Raw genomic sequence first — 18,512 nt, forward strand, 5'->3', positions numbered from 1 at the left:
CTCTTTCTCTCTCTCTCTCTCTCTCTCTATCTCTCTCTCTCTCTCTCTATCTCTATCTCTCTATGCCCCCCTCTCTCTGTCTCTCTCTCTGCCCCCCTCTCTCTGTCTCTGCCCCTCTCTTTCTCTTTCTCTCCAGTACATAATTGAGAACTGACAGTCAGTCCCACAAAAATTTGAACACACACCCACGTACACATTAGTGATAACACACAGCCACTTGTATCTGAACTGCACAAATAAAAAAATCTATGCTGAAACAACGAATGTATACTGGGAATGCAGGATATGTACTCGACAAACATGTTGCAATGATATATGTTGGTGCTATGTTGTTGAATCGCTTAAGACAAAGGTTAGATTTTATTTTGTCTCACTTTATCATACATTCTTATCTTACATTTTTCATACTTTATCTCATCTTACCTTATCTGGTCTTCTAGTACAATATTTATATCTCATGTTATCTTTTTTATCTTATTCTTGAGATATCCATGACTTAACGGGTAGTTGGCAGGTGCTCTGGTGTGGTTTGCTTCTTCTTTCCTACCAAACATCTATCTTCCAGATCTCTCCTCCTTCATTTTTATGTTCATTACTCTCTTGTAACACTTTAATTAATCTTCGGCTCTTATATGACCTTATATTGTGTTGCAAGTGCATTAAAACTCTAACTTCTTTCTTTCTTTTATCCGCCCCTTATGGGTGTTGCGGGAAGAAAGAGACGTCTCTCTGCCACCAGCCGCAGAGCTTGGGCCAGGGGGATGCCATAAGTTGTTAGTGTTTCCCTGACTCCATCTATCCAGGTCTTTCTCTGTCGCCTTCTAGCCTTGTTGCCATTGAATTTTTTTATGTAGGCACATTGGGCTGGATGGCGTGTTGGTAATTTTTAAAAACTAATGTGCCTGACTTTGTACCTGTTGACCTCTCCACAGGTGTCTGTCGTCCTCTCCGACCAGTCTGTCCAGGGAAGAGCGAGACCTGGTCTCTGCTGCTCTGGATATGCTGACCTCTGCCTGCAAAGACAATGGTCAGTAGTTCGCGACCTCAGTGCTTTTTTGTCGTATCTCCATTTTTTTATAACAGTGAAAACAGTGAAGACTGAGTTTAAGAAGACGTCACATTTTCAATGTTTAATAAAATGGAGATACGACAAGAAAGCATTGAGGTCGCGAGTTGTCTCTACACTGTTAAACCTATTACTGGCAAGGGCCGATTAGATCAATACTTTCTTTGCCACCAGACTGTTACTGCCAATTGTTACTGCTGATTAAATTAGCAGTTTCCGAAAACAGTCTACACAAACCCAGAAAATGCCGACGCTGAACGAACGTGCTCTCATTTTTAAAAGAAGAACCTCCTGTGGTTATTAGAACTCTTTTTGAGCAAGAGGAATGAAAAAGATTGTTCTTTATTTTAGAACCACCGGCAGCCGCCACTCTACAGGTCAGTGAAAATGGCTTTGCGAGTACTCAGCAGTTTCAGAGATATCTGGCCGATTTTAGGGGAGAAATGTCAAAGTCATAGATTTTTTTTTCACCATATTTTATAACTTTTTCAAAAAGCTTGTCAAATATATATCGTTTTCTGGTCTTTGTATTAACATATACTCATTTCTTACATCTAAAGAAACATCCTTTTTCCTAAGACTTTACCCTGACAAGTGCAAGTTTACCACGGACATTAATAAGGTTAACCATTTCATTGCCAGACCCAATCTAAACCCCAATCAAAGTATGATTAAAGTACACTTGAAGTTTCTGGCTTGCTTGGTGTTGAAGGAGTTAATGACTTAGTTGTATGATAAAAATAAACATTCTTTTACTTGCTGCTCATTTCCATTTGCTAATGTTTTTTTCTCGATGACAGGCGTTTTAGACCATATTTTTAGCTGAAATATGTTTGGTAAATACACCTGCATCAGGATGCTCAATCCCCCTGTGAAGGCGGTTTTCGAAGATTAGAGGTGTTACAAGTGCAAAAAACAAAAGGAGAAGAGATAAGGACAATAGATGTTTGATAGGTCAATAGAAAGTACATTTACATTTAATAACATTTTACAGGTGAATCTAGCAAACAGCACATATGTAATAAGTGGTCAGGCTGCAAAATGGACGTGTCAGGATGGAAGAAATCAGAAAAGATGGCAAAGATATTAAGCTCTTTGTGTCAATCAGTAAAGTTCATCCCATGTTATCTTGTTTCATCTTATTTCATCTTATTTTCACACACAACTTTCTGAATTTTCATGCATAATTTCCTCAATTCCATTTTTTTTTCTCATCAGAGACGAGCCAGCAAAAGCTCATGCAACTTCCAGGCTTCCCTGAACAGATGATCGTGATCCTCGAGGCCAAGTTCAAAGGTCAGGGTCGACTGCTACGCACAAGCTGCCTCAACCTCCTGCATGAGACCTCGCTCACAGATGCAGGTCGGGGGGTCATCGTGGCAAAGTACGACATCCACAGGTGAGAAAGAGAGAAAAGAAATCTTATGTCACTTTATTGCATTCTGAAAGGGAAACTCTTGAATTGATGTTGTTGTTGTTGTTATCGATCCAGCTTGAATTTATAATATCTACTTTAAACGATTCTGAGGTTATGCCCTTTTTAAGCTAGGATTATCTTACCGTGTTCAAGGACACACCTCTATAGTCTGTGAATACTTTAATTTTGCCCATTGTTAGTTATTCACTTTGATTAATTCCTCAACTCCAAGGGGGGATAAACCCACTATACCGGGGCCCTCTTTTGGTAGAAATCTAAAATTGACATATACTTCACTAAACTGGTCATTTAATCAACACAAGTGAACCTATTTCGACAGTTCTTCTTCTAATGAATAAACACCTGGTAAAAGTGTTGTTACTTGGAACATAAAACAAAGATTTAACACTACTAACCTTCTGTCACATGCCACTATAATAGGAATTAGCCAAACCTGTTCTTCTGCTCTGTGTTGTGATTCCTTCCGCAGCTTTGGGGCCTCGATGCGTTGGATTGGAATCTCACACTTCACGCACAACTGAACCGAGGCTCTAACTAGCCTTTTTCACAACCTATACTGTCAGCAGGCCTCCTCTGCCTTGATACAACTCTCTCCTCTCAAAGTCCCACCAGTAGCAACTCAGACTTTTATCAACTTGCAAACAATACAACTGAACACAGACTCACACTTTACTCACTCTCACACTTTCAGCCAAACAATACAATAGGCTAGGCCTAACCCCCTGCCACAACCAAAAACAATCAAATACACCACAAAAAGAGACATATTTTTGGCTATTGCCGAAAAGTAATTTGATGTCCGTCGAAGTTGGCGTACAGGAATGTACCTGAGCCACTGCCAGCGGCTCACTGGCACAGCGGCTTCAACTGCAAAGCGGCTTGCTGGAGATAAGGAGTTATAGTGAAAATTTTGATAGAATTATGAGAATTGGTCGCATTTAAGCGCAAGGGGGCTATCCCGAAAAATGCTGCTTTGAGAAAATCGAAGGTAAAGTTTTTGCTCCCTGTTCAGTTTCTTTAAAAGACAAGAAGAGTTTTCTCTATAACCAAGCAAATATACACACCGCTGAAACCAAACTTCTCCTATAGGTAGGGCAATGCCCACTTTTGGTGTATGTCAAGATTTCTGGAAACCCCCGAAATCTGCGTTAGCCCGCTTGTCCTTAAAAGCAACCATTTGCCTTTTACCCTCAGACTTATATCAGCATTACTCCCCCTGATGGTGAAACCTTCCAGCTACACAGACACAGCAGCGGCCGTGTTGAACAACATCGCTCTGGAAAAGAAGTGAGTGGAAACTAAAAATTGTGGAACATTTAAACTAATGTACTCTAAGATATCAAATAAAAGGTGGGGGGGATGGGGGGGCAAATGGTCCAAAATTAATAAACAGGGGGGTTGGAACAAAAGCGGGGGGTTGTGGGGGGGGACTTATTCGATACCTTAGAGTATGTGAGATATCGTGATGGAAACAAGCGCTCGTCGAAATAATGAAATAGAAGAAACAAGCCGTTTTCTGCCAGTTTATCAATTTTTATGGAATAATTTCTGTTTTTTGGCACAACGCCCTTTATGTCAATGTAAAAACACATTTCCATGTGAATTTTACTGAAAAATGTTGATTAAAAGCACAAAGTCTGTACATTTGCACTTTTCAAGAACTCTTAATTTAGCTATTGAAGTTACCATACTTTGGCCGCCATTTTCTCTTTCATTTTGCCTCTGAAATCAGGCAACCCCCAGCTCCTTCAATTGCAAATATATTGACTTCTATTCCAGATAGATGGGTATATTTCCGCCAAATGCAAGACAAATCAAAGAGATTTATGATAATACTAATAACTCCATATGCCCAAAAATTGTTGAGCCCCTGATTCCACCGCACCGTGACATATGCAAGGCTTGGTGGTGAAATCAGGCGCTCGTCAAAATAATGAAATTAAAGAAACTACCATGTTTCAGTCTATTTTGGCAATTTTTATCTAATTTAAAATTTTTGATTCATGCCTTGTATGTCCATTGAAAACATTGCTGTGGGGATTTTATTGAAAAGAGTTGATTAAAGGCATTCAAATTGACCGTTTTCGGTGGCTCTCCAGCTTTAGAAATCACTAAATTTGGCTGTCATTTTCTCGCTAATTTTACCTCTGAAATCAGGCGACCCCCAGCTCCTACAATCGCAAATATATCGATTTCTATTGAAGACAGATGGGTATTTTTTGCCCCAAATGCAAGACAAATCAACAAGGTTTATGATGATACTGATAACTTCGTATGCCCAAGAATTGACGAGCGCCTGATTCCATCGCACAGTGACATATATGTGACATGGGTAGTCCATTGGGTAGGCTACCGAACTCGTAATCGTGAGGCTGAGGATACAGGGGTTCAAGGCTCAGGCCCATCGTTGTGTCCTTGGGAAAGACGCCACGCAGAAAATTTCATCTCTTCACCCAGGTGTGAATGGGTACCGGGCCATAGACAACGAAAATTCTTGTCAGTATGTTAATGTTTTATCACCAGTATATATGGCAGCTTGCTCTGTATGCTTCCCTTGAAGTTGAGATTATTCTAGAATACTGTCCGGTCTGCTGGGATAATGATACAGATTTGTAAAGTGGATAGAGCTTACTGCTGAGCGGGAATTTGCGCTGTATGAATTCTGTTTATAATTGTTATTATCTTTATTATTATTATTATTATTGTTTTCATCATTATTATTGTTTTCATTATTGTTTTTATTATTATTATTATTATTATTATATGTGACCCTTTGACTCAAAATCTAAGACTCAAACAAAGAAGCTGCTATATATAGTTTCTAGAAGGGACACCACCAAAACAACATGGATGATTAAATAGGCTATATGCTAAGTGAGACTATCCATAGGTTATTCTGTTTTGCTTTTCAGGGTGAAGACTCTATTACGTGACAACATTGAAGTGAAGATCCTGCCTGAATTTGAAAATTTGTTGGTAAGACTAAGAGTTGCTTTATCATTTATTCTCTGAAGGTTTTTTTTACTTCTTTTTTCATACTGAATTTTAATGAGAGTAATAATATATAATTTAAATTTTTATGTGTACCTACATGTGTTTTAACTGTCCTCTACTGCTAAGGAAAATTTCCCTCTGGGATAATAAAGTATTATCTTATCTTATCTTGTCAAAATTTAGATTCTGATTGTTGAAAAGGACAAGAAAAGATTAGATGTAAATTAGGTTTAAGTTTAATTGTTAAAAGAATGAAACAGTAACAGTTTGGTTTTTTTTTTCTTTCCTGAAACATTTTGCTTTCTGGGCTTATGCTTCTTGCTTATGCATGTCATTGTATTGTTAATTTTCTCACACGGATAAGTGAAAGGTATTTTTATTTCTCTATCTTTCTTTCTTTCTTCCTTTCTTCTTTTTTTCTTTCTTTCTTTCTTCGTTTCCTTCTTTCATTTTTTCTTTCTTGGTTTTTTTCTTTCTTCCTTTCTTTCTCTTTTTCTTTTTTGCTTTCTTTCTATTTTCCTTTCTTTTTTTCTTTCTTTTTTCTATTTTTCTGTTTTCTTTCTTTCTTTTTTTCAAAATTACAGAGCAGCAATAAGACAAGCGCACAGATAGCTGGGCTCGCTGCTTCCAGCGCCACCAACTTGGCAGGAGATCCCATCGTAAGGAACAAGATGGCCGCCCAACCGATTCTGTGGGAGACTTCAGCGAGACTGATGGTGAGATTGTGATCCTTAGTTCTCTCGTTCATGTTGTTGGGGGTCTTAAAGTATAATATGTGACGCGACGCTCTGGAATCAGGCGCTTGTCAATTTTGGAGCATGTGGAGTTATTGGTATCGTCTTACTTAAAGATTGTTCTTTTATCTTGCTTTTGGTGGAAAAAATGCTCTTTTATTATGAATAGAAGTGGAAATATTTGCAAGTGAAGGAGGTGGGGGTCGCCTAGTTTCAGAGGTAAAATTAGCGAGAATATTACCACCAAAGTTACTTGACTTCCAAAGCTTGAGAGTCCTTGAAAATTGCAAATTTACCTTTTTTATACCTTAAATTAAAGTTTTTCAGAAATGTGCTTTTTAATGGATCACACCCTAACTCGCCCGCGACCACCTGCGAATTCCCTTACGCGCTCCACCCTGACTCGCCCGGAACCGCCCGCGCCAACCTAGCATCTTCAGAAACGAAGTCTCGCCTTGACGAGACTCCGGGGCCAAGATTTTGATTCGCATAGTTATTGCAAAAAGTTTCTTCTTTCGTTTGATACCAAAACGAAATTTTTCGGGCCAGTCGTTTTAGTATTAGAGCCGGTAGAAGTGCGATCGCGTTACCGACACTTCGTAGGTGTCTCGACTTGTTGAAAAGCAACACAATTGAGTTCGAAAAAGGAAATAACGATGGATATGAGCACAAACAAGCATATGGCAAATCAGATGACTCAGATTTTGATGAAAACGTTGTAGCAAGAGTTTGGGGCGATTCAGACTGATCAGACGTAGAAAATCTAGAATTTAGATCTAGGGCCCGACCGCGAGGCTGAGAGTGAGAGTGACGGGTCAGACACCCCGATTGAACTAAAGTTACAACATTTCCAACAGTTTGCGCCTACATAAAGTTAGATTTTTCTGAAACTAAAATTCATTATTCGTTTTAACTTTTATTTTTTCAGGATTTTTGGAGTTTGTTTAGTATTTTTAAAATGTGTTTTTTAAAGGCCTGTATTCACAGGAGGTGGGTTCTTTCCCCTTGCTTAGGATCTAACAATGGACTTCCCGTCCAGGCCCTTAGGGTGTAATGTGTTAAAGGTGTTGAGTCAAAAAATAAGAATTGGATAAAAAATGCCATTTCGGGCAAAAAAATGCCAGTTTCTTCGATTTCATTATTTTGTCAGTTGCCTGATTTCAGCACGATTCTTCACATATCGTCGGCCTAGTGATAAAACCGACTAACCCACAAAATTTCAAAAAAAATTTTATTGGCCCTATCGATAGTAAATTGTCCATTTCATATGCTCACTCAAAGACAGATCATAATTTTGTGTAGAAATGCCTTTAAAACATCAGAAATAAAACCGTATAACCCGGCACCCATCGGATTTTAGCCCGATAACTCCGACTATCCCACCTGCGAGGGAGGGAATGAGGGTTGGCTGTTTTTATCGCGCTAACAATGAGGGGCCACTTGCTACGTTACCGACTAACCCCGGCTTTGACTCCTCTCCGGACTTCGTTTGACATCAGATTCAGACCTGTAATAGTCCAGAATTCGCTCACTTAACCGTGGGAGCTCTCCAAAAAAGGAATATTTGAGTAATATTTCTTGTTGGTTTCATTGGGGAGTTAAATAGATCTTGTCGTTTCCTCTTTTTTCTTCGTTTTAATGCTGCTGATAATGTTATTAATGACTAAAACTCCCCACTGTTCCCACAAAACTGTTTATCTCGTGACAACGCTGGTGTTTCAAATGCATCTTCATGGATTTTGTTTTATATGAAACTACTTATTATGTCCACATGTACTGGAAAGTCACCGAATTGTGAAGGCATTTTCCCTTATTCGGACTACTGTGTCTTCTCCTAATCATTTTTTCCTTCACAATTGAATGGACGAAGTCGATAGAATTTCATTCTTTACTAACTCACTCCAAAGAAAAAATGTGGGACCTGTCCAGCACACTGTCAGCCCCTAACGTTCAATGTTTTTTTAAAGTGCTTCTTTCTTCATTTGCAGTGTTTATTGCAGTCATTACTTTCTGAAACATCTTTCGACTCTCTTTGAAAGTTCATTTCGTTTGTGTTTTGTTTAGATTATTTTCTCAGTGTCATAACATAATGCTTTATCCTTATGTCAAACCTTAACTTACATAACGCTATAACATTCAATAAGATGATGCTATTCTTGCTGCGTCACCTCTGACCCTCAGCGCAGTGGAAAGTGATCAACATTACCAAGCTAATGTCACATCAGCTGATAATGCAACAGTTTTGTCACCATTGATCTCTGCAAAAAGGACACGGCATGAAAACGATAGGAAGGGTAACAAAAGGAAGAGTTTGAAAGAACTGGGAATGCCTCTACACCTGTCAAGGCACAAAGCGAGCAGGGTGTGAACTTAACGTACTTTGCAGTTGTAAACTGGTTGGTACAAAATGCAATGACATTACTGCTCACCCTCTTGGAAAGAAAAGAGAGCCTACGTGTATGCCATGATAAACAGGATAGACAAAAAGTGATCTTACACAGCAAGTGTAAACCCAAGGAGAAATTACACCCTTCAATACCACTTAAAAGAGTCAATGGTCAAAGAACACCTGTTTGTTAACCAATCTTCACGAACACTGCAGGCCTGACCCACTGGTTTATTTAAAGTGTCTTCTCCGAAAAAAGAACAAGAGCCCCCCCCCCCCAAGAACACATCATGCCCACCACGAGAGAGCCAAGGGTGACAAGTTGTTCCATAAAGAGTAATTTTGGACAAACTTAGGAAGAAATCCTCCTGTGTACAGATGACAATCCAGAAAACGTCAGATCTGCATCGAGTATACATGGAGAAATGAGCAGAGAGACAGAAAAAACATTGAGCTATCAAGTGTTCTGCCAAAACTTCAAGAAAAACAATTTGGGTTTTCTTTCAACCAAAAAAGAGCAGTGCGACATTTGCACCAGCTTTGAGTCAGTCTGGAAACCTCACAGAAATAGAATGTACAGCTCATCAATAATTTTAATTTATGAATATGAGGAAAGCTGCAGCTCGAGCAGAGAAGGAGAAGGACAGGGAGGCTGCACTGAACCCAGAACAAAGTGTGTGTCCTTTGTATGAAGACCCAGCGCGTCCTCCTGGCACCATCACTGACACCCGCCTTATATTATAAAACAAAACTGGCTGTACATAATTTTACGATTTAGGATCTTGCCACCAGAGACGCCAGATGATATGTCCTGGATGAAAGTGAAAGTGGTCTGAACTCCAACAGTTTTCATCATGTTTGACTCACTACCTTAGATTGCAAGTGACTGACTTCAACCAATTCATCATCTGCAGTGATTGGTGCAACTACTAAAACAGAAATTGCCACCCTGGTGAGTGCAATGGCCTCGGTGGCCAAAGAGCTTGACATCACAGTTGAGCAGAAATTCTCACCAAGGGCCACTATTGAGCGATCGCTCCAAAACGCACTGATATACATCCCAATGGACTACGTGAACATCGTGCTCCAAGCCAGACGCATCCCCAGGTCCTAAGAAGTTATGTACCTGGGCCACAGCTTTTTCAAAGATTTCGTAAAGGTCGGAGAGCACTAAACAATCCGTCCAGGTAGAAAAGAAGGCGATCCGACTGTCACTGACTTGCAGGCTTCAAAGTGCACTCCATACTTTAAAATTCAGTACAAGCTGAACTTTGAGGATGGATGGCAGGCGCTGCAAGGACCAAAAAGCTGAACACCCAATGTACGACGGTTACTGCTGGACCTCTCTGAAAGACAGATTGAAGATAACTGCCAACCAGTTTAAACATCTACTGGAGTTGAAGGCGGTCCTACCACGATGCTACCACAATTACCATGAAACTTTGCCTCAGTAAGACGTTTGAAAGCGATCAAGTCAAATTCGAATATTGTTGAGTCTTTCAAAACAATGGTAACTTTTGTCGTATTGCCTTGTTATAGCCACAGGACACAGAGTGGGACAGACATGCTCTTCTATTGTTGAGAAAACTCAATAATATAGTAGTTGTCAAGCCATGCACCTTGAAGAAAGTTGGCGCATTCTTTGACACCTACAAAGTCTTTTTGTATAATAATAATTTATTATTATGAAGCCAACTTCACTCAAACCATTGCTGAGGTAGCAGAGCTTCTCTGTGGCTTTCTGCTTTCATTTCTTTCTTAGTATTACTTTTTTCCAGGCATTTGAAAGGCCACCCAGTGCCAATAGTACCGTGTCAGACACTGTCATAAATTCTAAAGGCCTGCTGATGCTACTGCTACTACTTTTGTTTTTGTTTTTGTTGTTGTGGTTGTTGTTTTTGTTGTTGTTGCTGTAGCTGCTCTCCCTTACCATTCAAACCTCCTGTTCTTCTACTTCAAATATAATTAATATACCCATTGCTGTGTTCTGCTTCTTCTACTTCCATTAAATGTTCCAATTTGTGACTGCTGTTTTTGCCAGAATTTTTCTTCTTTTTCTCCTCCTCCTCCTCCTCCTCCTCCTCCTCCTCCTCCTCCTCCTCCTCCTCCTCCTCCTCCTCCTCCTCCTCCTCCTCCTCCTCCTCCTTCTTCAATCTTTTTCTTCTTCTTCTTCTTCTTCTTCTTCTTCTTCTTCTTCTTCTTCTTCTTCTTTTTCTTCTTCTTCTTCTTCTTCTTCTTCTTCTTCTTCTTCTTCTTCTTCTTCTTCTTCTTCTTCTTCTTCTTCTTCTTCTTCTTCTTCTTCTTCTTCTTCTTCTTCTTCTTCTTCTTTTATCTTCTTCTACAAAAGATCACGACGATTGAAGAACTGATCAAATACGTTACAATCAAGTGTGGCTTGGCTGCACTCAACCAAACTGGTGGCCAGCAGTGGCTTCCTGATAAAACCGGCCAACCCACAAAATTGAGGGTTGGTCGGTTTTATCGGGGAAAATTTGAGCAACATAACCGTCTAACCCACGCAGTTTCATTAAAAGCGATTTTTTAAGAAAAAAAAGGTCTACAATTGTTCGGTAAAGTGTTTTTATAACTGTTTAAAGCATTGATTTATCGTTAGACACGTTTGTTTTGAAATAAAACAGTTTTTTCCTTCTCCTGTAAAATTTACCTCGCTGGGGTTAGCCGGTTTTATCACAAGGCCGACGATATATATCTCAAGTTGTCTTTTGTCAATAAAGTATATATATCTCATTTTATTTTATGTCAGTGAAGTGTGTATGTTATCTCATCTTTAGTCAGTAAAATATAATTTTTTCTCATCTTATCTAGATATATATATATATTTGAACATATATTTAGTCAATTTTAAAAGTATATATGTGTCACCACGCTGTGGAATCAGGCGCACGTCAATTTTTGGACGTATGAAGTTAGCTGCATCATTTTAAAACTTGTTTATTTGCCTTGCTTTGGTTGAAAAGAATACCCATCCACTTTGAAAAGAAGTCGAGATACATGTATATGAAATTGAAGGAAGTGTGGGTCACTTTATTTCAGAGTTAAAAGTAGCGAGAAAATGGTCGCCAAAGTTTGATAACTTCAATAGCTTAAGGGCCTTTAAAAACTGAAAATGTACATATTTTATGCCTTTTATCAACGTTTTTCAGTAAAATTCACATGGAAAAATGTTTTTATATAGTCATAAAAGTTGTTGATCACAAAAACAAAAATTTGATAAAAGTTGCCCAACTGGCGAAAAAATGCCTGTTTCTCCAATTTCGTTTTTTTTGACGAGCGCCTGATTTCACCACACTGCCTCACATATAGTATAATTTTATCACATCTTATCTACAGTCAGTAAACATCTCATCTTATATTAAGTCAATAAATTGTATATCTCATGTGATAATTATTATTAAAATGTCACATCTTAAATCTTGTCGACAGCAAAGTTTTTCGGAGGGAAAACTTTCTTCTCCCCTGGAGTCGGTCAGCGGCCTCTTGGTCAACATCAGCACGGGTGTGGCGTCGGCTCAGCTCTCCGATGTGTCTCCTGACGTTTCGTCAGCCTGCTATGCCGTCATGACGTCAGAAAGTGCCTCTGATGTGGCAGTGTCAAGGTCACTGGCGGTCCTGAGCAATATCTTGCCGCACAATTCAGCCGCTGTGGGTTTCATGAGTGAAGGAGAGAGGGTGGTTACGATTCTCAACCTTTTGAAGGTAGCACTGTTGTTTGGTGAATGTATCAATGATGTAGCCTTCCCCTTGGGTTTTTTTGTTGTTGTTTTGGTTTTCTTTTGTTTTCTATTTTAATCTAGGTGTTTTTACACCTTCACCAAAAAAATCAGATCATTTAGAAGACAGGCTTCTCTGTCAGGGCCAACTGTCTTGTTGTGCGTATGTGAGTGGGTGCACCTAACCTTTGTGACACCTTTGTGTTTGACTGTATTTCAGAGTACTGTCAAATCTGCTGAGGTCATAATATAGATTGTAAAGTACATAGAGCTTGCTGTTGAGTGAGAATTCCTGCTAGCAAATTCTATTTATTGTTGTTATTATTTTATTATTATTATTATTATTATCATTATTATTTTTATGGTTATGATTGTTGTTGTCGTTATCATATTACCATTATTATTATCACCATCATCATTTTTATTATTATTATCATTATTATTAACTCACTCACTGCCATGCCCGAACCCTGTCGGGTGAACCGCATAGACTGCTGCCTGCCAAACCCGAAACCCGTCGGGTGCGTTTTTACTACTATTTTTCAAACATTCCCCGATGTGTTTCGGGCTTGGCAGTCGGAAGTAGGCGACATAAGCCAGTTTAGTTTTGATTCCGCATTGTTGCAGTAACTTCCCTTGAATAAGTTACTTAAAAATCTGACTTTTTCGAACTCACCCGAAACAAACTAAAAACTACTGACGCTCAGTTACGATGGCGTCGGCTTATCAACGAGGTTGGAACATTTGAATTGATGGACCCATTCATCAATAAAGGGTCAGATTTAGATCTTTTAGCAGATGATAGTGATGATGAACCATCATACTGAGTTGATAAGGAGTTAGGAAAGGAAATAGGAGAAGTGCGGACACAAGTGAAGATGAAATTTGTGCTAGATCTAGGCCTAGATCTAGAATCGGGTGTTCCCCGTGCTCAGACCAATGATCCGATGCTTCCCAGTCCCAGTTCAGGCCGTCACGCAAACGTCAAAGATCACACAACATAGATTTAGACCCCAAATGATGGGAATACAGCTGACATAGACCCTCCTAGTCCTAGGTCTACACAACAAACTTCAAATATTGGCACCCCTCCCCCAGTGGCCATGCCCCGTCCTGCAATTTGTCAGATATCTTTTCATAGTGACTCTTCAACATTTGTCAGTTGATACAACATCTATTTCTTGCAGAGACAAAGATATAAAGGCATGAATATTGACTGAATGTACCGAGCACCTAAATGTTATATAAAAGGTTTTTCTCTCGATTTTGCCACATATTCACAAACTCATAAAATTTCACATGATAAAGGTATCACAAAATTTTTTTTGGATTTGTTGAGTATGTTTCAATGTCATTGTTTGTGGAAAAGTTCAATGCTGTACACAAAATAATAAGGTCACAGTGAGGTTTTGAAAAAGGTCCCGAAAACCTGGCATTCCTCAGTTACCCTGCACAGAAATGCCTGGCAGTGAGTGAATTAAATAATTAATAATATTATTTTTATAATAATTATTATTATTTTTATTTTTATTACTATTATTATTGTTGCTTATCATTATTATTATGATGATGATGACGATGATGATGAGGATGATGATGACAATGATGACGAAGATTATTATTATTATTGTTATTATCATCATTGCCCTCAGTGTGGTGACTCAGTCAAGGAGAAATCTGCCCTCAAATGTCTGACGGCTCTCACTAGAGACAGTGGTAGTGTACGTCAGGTGGTGGCTGATAACAAAGGTAGGTGGAGGGAGGAAGGGGAGGGAGGGAAGGAAAGAGGATAGGGGGTGGAGATAAGGAAGGGGGAGGGAGAGGGGGAGGGAGAGGGGGAGAGAGAGAGAGGAAAGGGGGGAGGGAGGGAAGGAGAGATAAGGGGTGGAGATTCTGGCTCTCCTGCAAAATTGTAAAATCTGCATATATACTGTACTTTTTAAAATGACAGCTGTATGCAACTTCTCATTTCTCAATCAAACGAAAAATCACCTCACCCTAGACCATTTCTCATTTCTCTACTTAACAAAACATCACCTCACCTTAAAGTACTTCTCACTTTTCAACCAAATTTTATAAAAAACCACCTCACCCAGAACAATTTCTCATTTTTTAACCAAACAAAAAAATCTCCTCACCCTTGATAATTTCTCATTTCTCAACCAAACGAAAAATCACTTCACCTTAATTTAAAGTACTTCTCATTTCTCAAGGCAACAAAAAAAATGACCTCACTCAAAACAATTTCTAATTCTTCAACCAAATTAAAAATCACCTCACCCTAAACTATTTCTCATTTCTTAACCAAACGAAAAATCACCTCACCTTAAAGTACTTTTTTCTCATTTTTCAACACAGCCAAAAATCACCTCACCTTAATTAAAGTACTTCTCATTTCTCAACCAAACAAAAAAATCTCCTCACACTATACAGTTTCTCATTCCTCAACCAAACGAAAAATCACCTCACCCTAAAAGTTGACGTGACAAAATTGCATGTTCTCCTTTGTTTTTTTCTGTTGGCTGCAGGGACTTCCTTGCTACTGAACTTGCTGAACAGTGAAGACGAGAACACCCTAGGAAATTGTGCTCTGTGTCTGTCTCACATCTGTGCTGTGGATAAGGTCATTATTATTAATACTATAATTATTATTTTTATTATTATTGTTATTATTATTATTGTTATCTTCATTATTATATTATTATTATTATTATTATTATTTATTATTATTATTATTTTTATTGTTATCATCATCATCATCATTATTATTATTATATTAGTATTATTATTATTATTATTATTATCATCATCATCATCATCATCATTGTCCTCATTATTATGGTTATTATTACTTTGAATGCTTGTGATACAATACCAGTACCACCAGTACCATTCTTTATCTCTGCCCACAGGTGTGCTCCAAACTGACCAAGACAAACATCATCCAGCGTCTGCTTGTTCTGGCGCGGGACGGTCGCAAGCCGAACGTTCAGTCAAACTGTGCCATTCTCATCGGGAAACTGGCTCAAGGGGATGCCAGGTGGGAGATCTTGATGTCCTCCTCGGTTTTCTCATTTTGTTTTACAATAAATGAGGCCGCGTGGTACAATCGGTCGCTCGTCAATTTTTAGGCATGTGGAGTTATTGGTATCATCTGAAAGCTTTTTTATTCGCCTTGCTTTCGAGGAATAAAATACCCATCTATCTTGAAATAAAGTAGAGATATACCGAGTTGCAAAAGTTTTGTCACACCCACCTTAAAAGTACCATAACTCATTTACTACTCAGCATAGCCAAGAGAAATTTGGTACCCGCGATCTTTATTCATTTTCTGCCAGCATGACATAAAAAGAATTGACAAATGTCTTTCTTTGTTCAAGGGGGATAATTTTATTCACACTGACTCTTGCAAAATCCAAATCAAAGTTTGCCCAGTATGGCGTGTGGCCTCTTCTAGCTTGAATTACTGATACAAAACATCTGTTCATTGGCTGAATTGAAGTCCTTATGGGTGTCTGAAGAATCCCCTGCCATTCCTTGTGAAGTGCAGCCTTCAGTTCCTGACCAGTTTGTACTGAGTGCGGCCTGTTTCTTATCCTCCAGTCAAGGTCATCTTACAGATGTTCTGTTAGGTTATGGCTTGTGGATCTTGCAGGCCAGTCCAGAACAACGATTTGATGTGTTTGGAAGAAGTTTTCATTCATCGTAGCCATTTGTGGTTGGGCGTTGTCTTGTTAGCCGATTCCATCATCTGTGCCATGTAGCGTATTCACTGTGACGAAGAATTTCGTCACAATAATGTCGTTATTTGAGATTGCTTTGAAAACTAACTAAATGTATACGATAAAAGCAGAGATTCCACCACCTACCATCACATTTCAGCCACCTTTGGGCCTCTTGGGGGACGTTAGATTTGTGACATTTCTCTTCTCTTCTTTTGAACACTTTTTCTCCTCCATCAATGCTACGAATTAAAAACCTTAACCATTGCTGAAAAGAACACTTTACCAACGTCTTTAGTTTTACGGACAATGTTGTTTTGCCAAAATTTGGCGATTTCTTCCATGAAACAGGGTTAGAATGGTTACATATAAAGGGCGATAATCACGTAATCCACGATCTTAAAAATGTCCAATAATGATGTTTCAAGACAGTCCGAAGTGCCTGGCAGTCTCTGCACTAAGTTGGAATGGGTTTTGAACATGGGTGTTGACAATAACCCAATTCTAATGTCGAGTTGTCGCCCTTGGTTGGCTACGTCTCAGCTTGTCTTGGTCAGTTCTAGTGGTGTTAAAACGTTTGTTCAAGGGTTAGATGATTCCTCTGCAAACATTTACGTGTCTTGCAAATGCAGAACGCGCTATTAAAGAATTTATCATACACACGGCCCCTTTATTTTCTGAGTTTATCATTTTTATAAATTTTGAAAACAGGAGAAAAAGGTACCCAACCGTTAAAAAGTACGGAATTTTATAGTGTGTAAGGTGTGTTTACACATTGTCTATGTGATTGAAAGCAAATTGTGTGTGTAGGAAGCGTTGATATCAACACAGACCGAGAGAAATCAATACCAACACTTTGTCCCTGTTCTACTTCCGGTTTATGATTGGTCTGCTCTTGCACAAGAAGTCTCATAAGTCCCACAAGTCATACTTTTAACTTTTACTGAAATTCTTATTCTATATAGAAAATTATCGTAATATAATGGGTGTGACAGAACTTTTGCAACTCGGTATATTTGCAATTGAAGGAGGTGAAGTTGCCTGGTTTCAGTGGTAAAATTAGCGAAAAAACGGCAGCCAAAGTTTGGTTTTTCTAATACTACTAGCTAGAGAGTCCTTGACAACTGAAAAATGACAAATTTTGTGTCTTTAATTAATCAGCGTTTTTCAGTAAACTTCAATTGGAAATGTGTTTTTATATGGTATGGAAATAAAAGGGGTTGAGCCAAAAAGCAAAAATTCAATAAAAATTGCCTTATAGTGAATGGCGGGAAAATGCCTGTTTAACCGATTTCATTTTTTTTTACAAGCGCCTGATTCCACCACGATGCCTCAATATTATTTTACATATTACAAGCTGGGCCCCCTTTCGATCAAAGGAATGATCAGTGCATTAACGTTAGCCTAAAGTCTTTGGCTTATGTCTATGATAGAATTACATTCTACTGTAATGGAGAAATAAATCTTGAAAGATGCACAAATTAGAAGGTTTAGATCTGTACTCTCAAAACTGCGCTCGGTTAGTGAACGGAAACCTCCTTTTCTAAATTTACAGTGACAGAAGCGTCAGTCTACAAAAGCGGTCGGCGAAATAAAGAAATTTAGCTTTTTGCAGCAAAACTGTCTTCAAACTGAAAAAACGAAGGGCGTCATGATCTGGAGAGTATTTTATAGAATCTTTTGGCGAAAAGCGCATGTCGATCGATGCAGCCAATAAAAAGCCTTTTGAATAGCAAAATTCGGTCACCACAAATAGATAATAGATAAAACACAGTTCAACTCCACAACCTCATTCCCCACCCTAAGAGTACTATTTGATGAGCTAGGGAAAAAACAAATTCTTCGGCATATCCAGGTTTTCAGAGCACCCAATGCAACATAAATGTCCCGCTGATTTTCTGTATTTAAGAATAGAGTTAAGAATAGAGAAATATTAGACCATTTACTGGACATACAAGTTTTTAAAAGGTTATTAGAAAAAAAATGTCTCAATTCGTAGAAAAATGCCAGTTTCTTTGATTTCATTATTTTGACAAGCACATGATTTTAAACAAAATTTCGAAAAAATGTGTCCAATTGGTACGAAAACGCCAGTTTCTTTGATTTCATTACTTTGACAAGTACCTGATTTCACCTCAATGCCACCACACGTTTGTAGCATTATCACCCTGAGTATATTTGGTCGCTTTTAAGGACAAGCGGGCTAATAACCAGATTTCAGGGATTTCCAGAAATCTTGACCAACACATAAAGTGGGCATTCCCCTACCTATAGCAGAAGTTTGGTTTCATTGGTGTGTATATTTGTTTGGTTATAGAGAAAACTCTCCTTGTATTTTAAAGCAACTGAACTTTACTTTTTACTTTTATCCGCCGCTTATACCCTTTTGGGTGTCGCAGGAAGAAAGAGACGTCTCTCTGTCGCCAGCCGGAGAGCTTGGG

General features: G+C 38.7%; 1 protein-coding gene across 1 annotated transcript in view; it reads left to right on the top strand.

The window, feature by feature from the left end:
• LOC101860753 (tetratricopeptide repeat protein 12) overlaps window positions 1-18,512 on the top strand; it is a gene marked incomplete in the record, with an annotated part of 34,221 nt that overhangs the window by 15,004 nt on the left and 705 nt on the right. Inside the window, 9 exon segments of the mRNA XM_013085448.2 lie at window positions 933-1,027; window positions 2,285-2,465; window positions 3,699-3,791; window positions 5,417-5,480; window positions 6,083-6,214; window positions 12,063-12,335; window positions 14,002-14,098; window positions 14,878-14,972; window positions 15,262-15,389. Of these exon segments, the coding sequence (XP_012940902.1) occupies window positions 933-1,027; window positions 2,285-2,465; window positions 3,699-3,791; window positions 5,417-5,480; window positions 6,083-6,214; window positions 12,063-12,335; window positions 14,002-14,098; window positions 14,878-14,972; window positions 15,262-15,389 (1,158 nt within the window).

This window comes from Aplysia californica, unplaced genomic scaffold, assembly GCF_000002075.1.
Source record: "Aplysia californica isolate F4 #8 unplaced genomic scaffold, AplCal3.0 scaffold00374, whole genome shotgun sequence".
NCBI lineage: Eukaryota > Metazoa > Mollusca > Gastropoda > Aplysiida > Aplysiidae > Aplysia > Aplysia californica.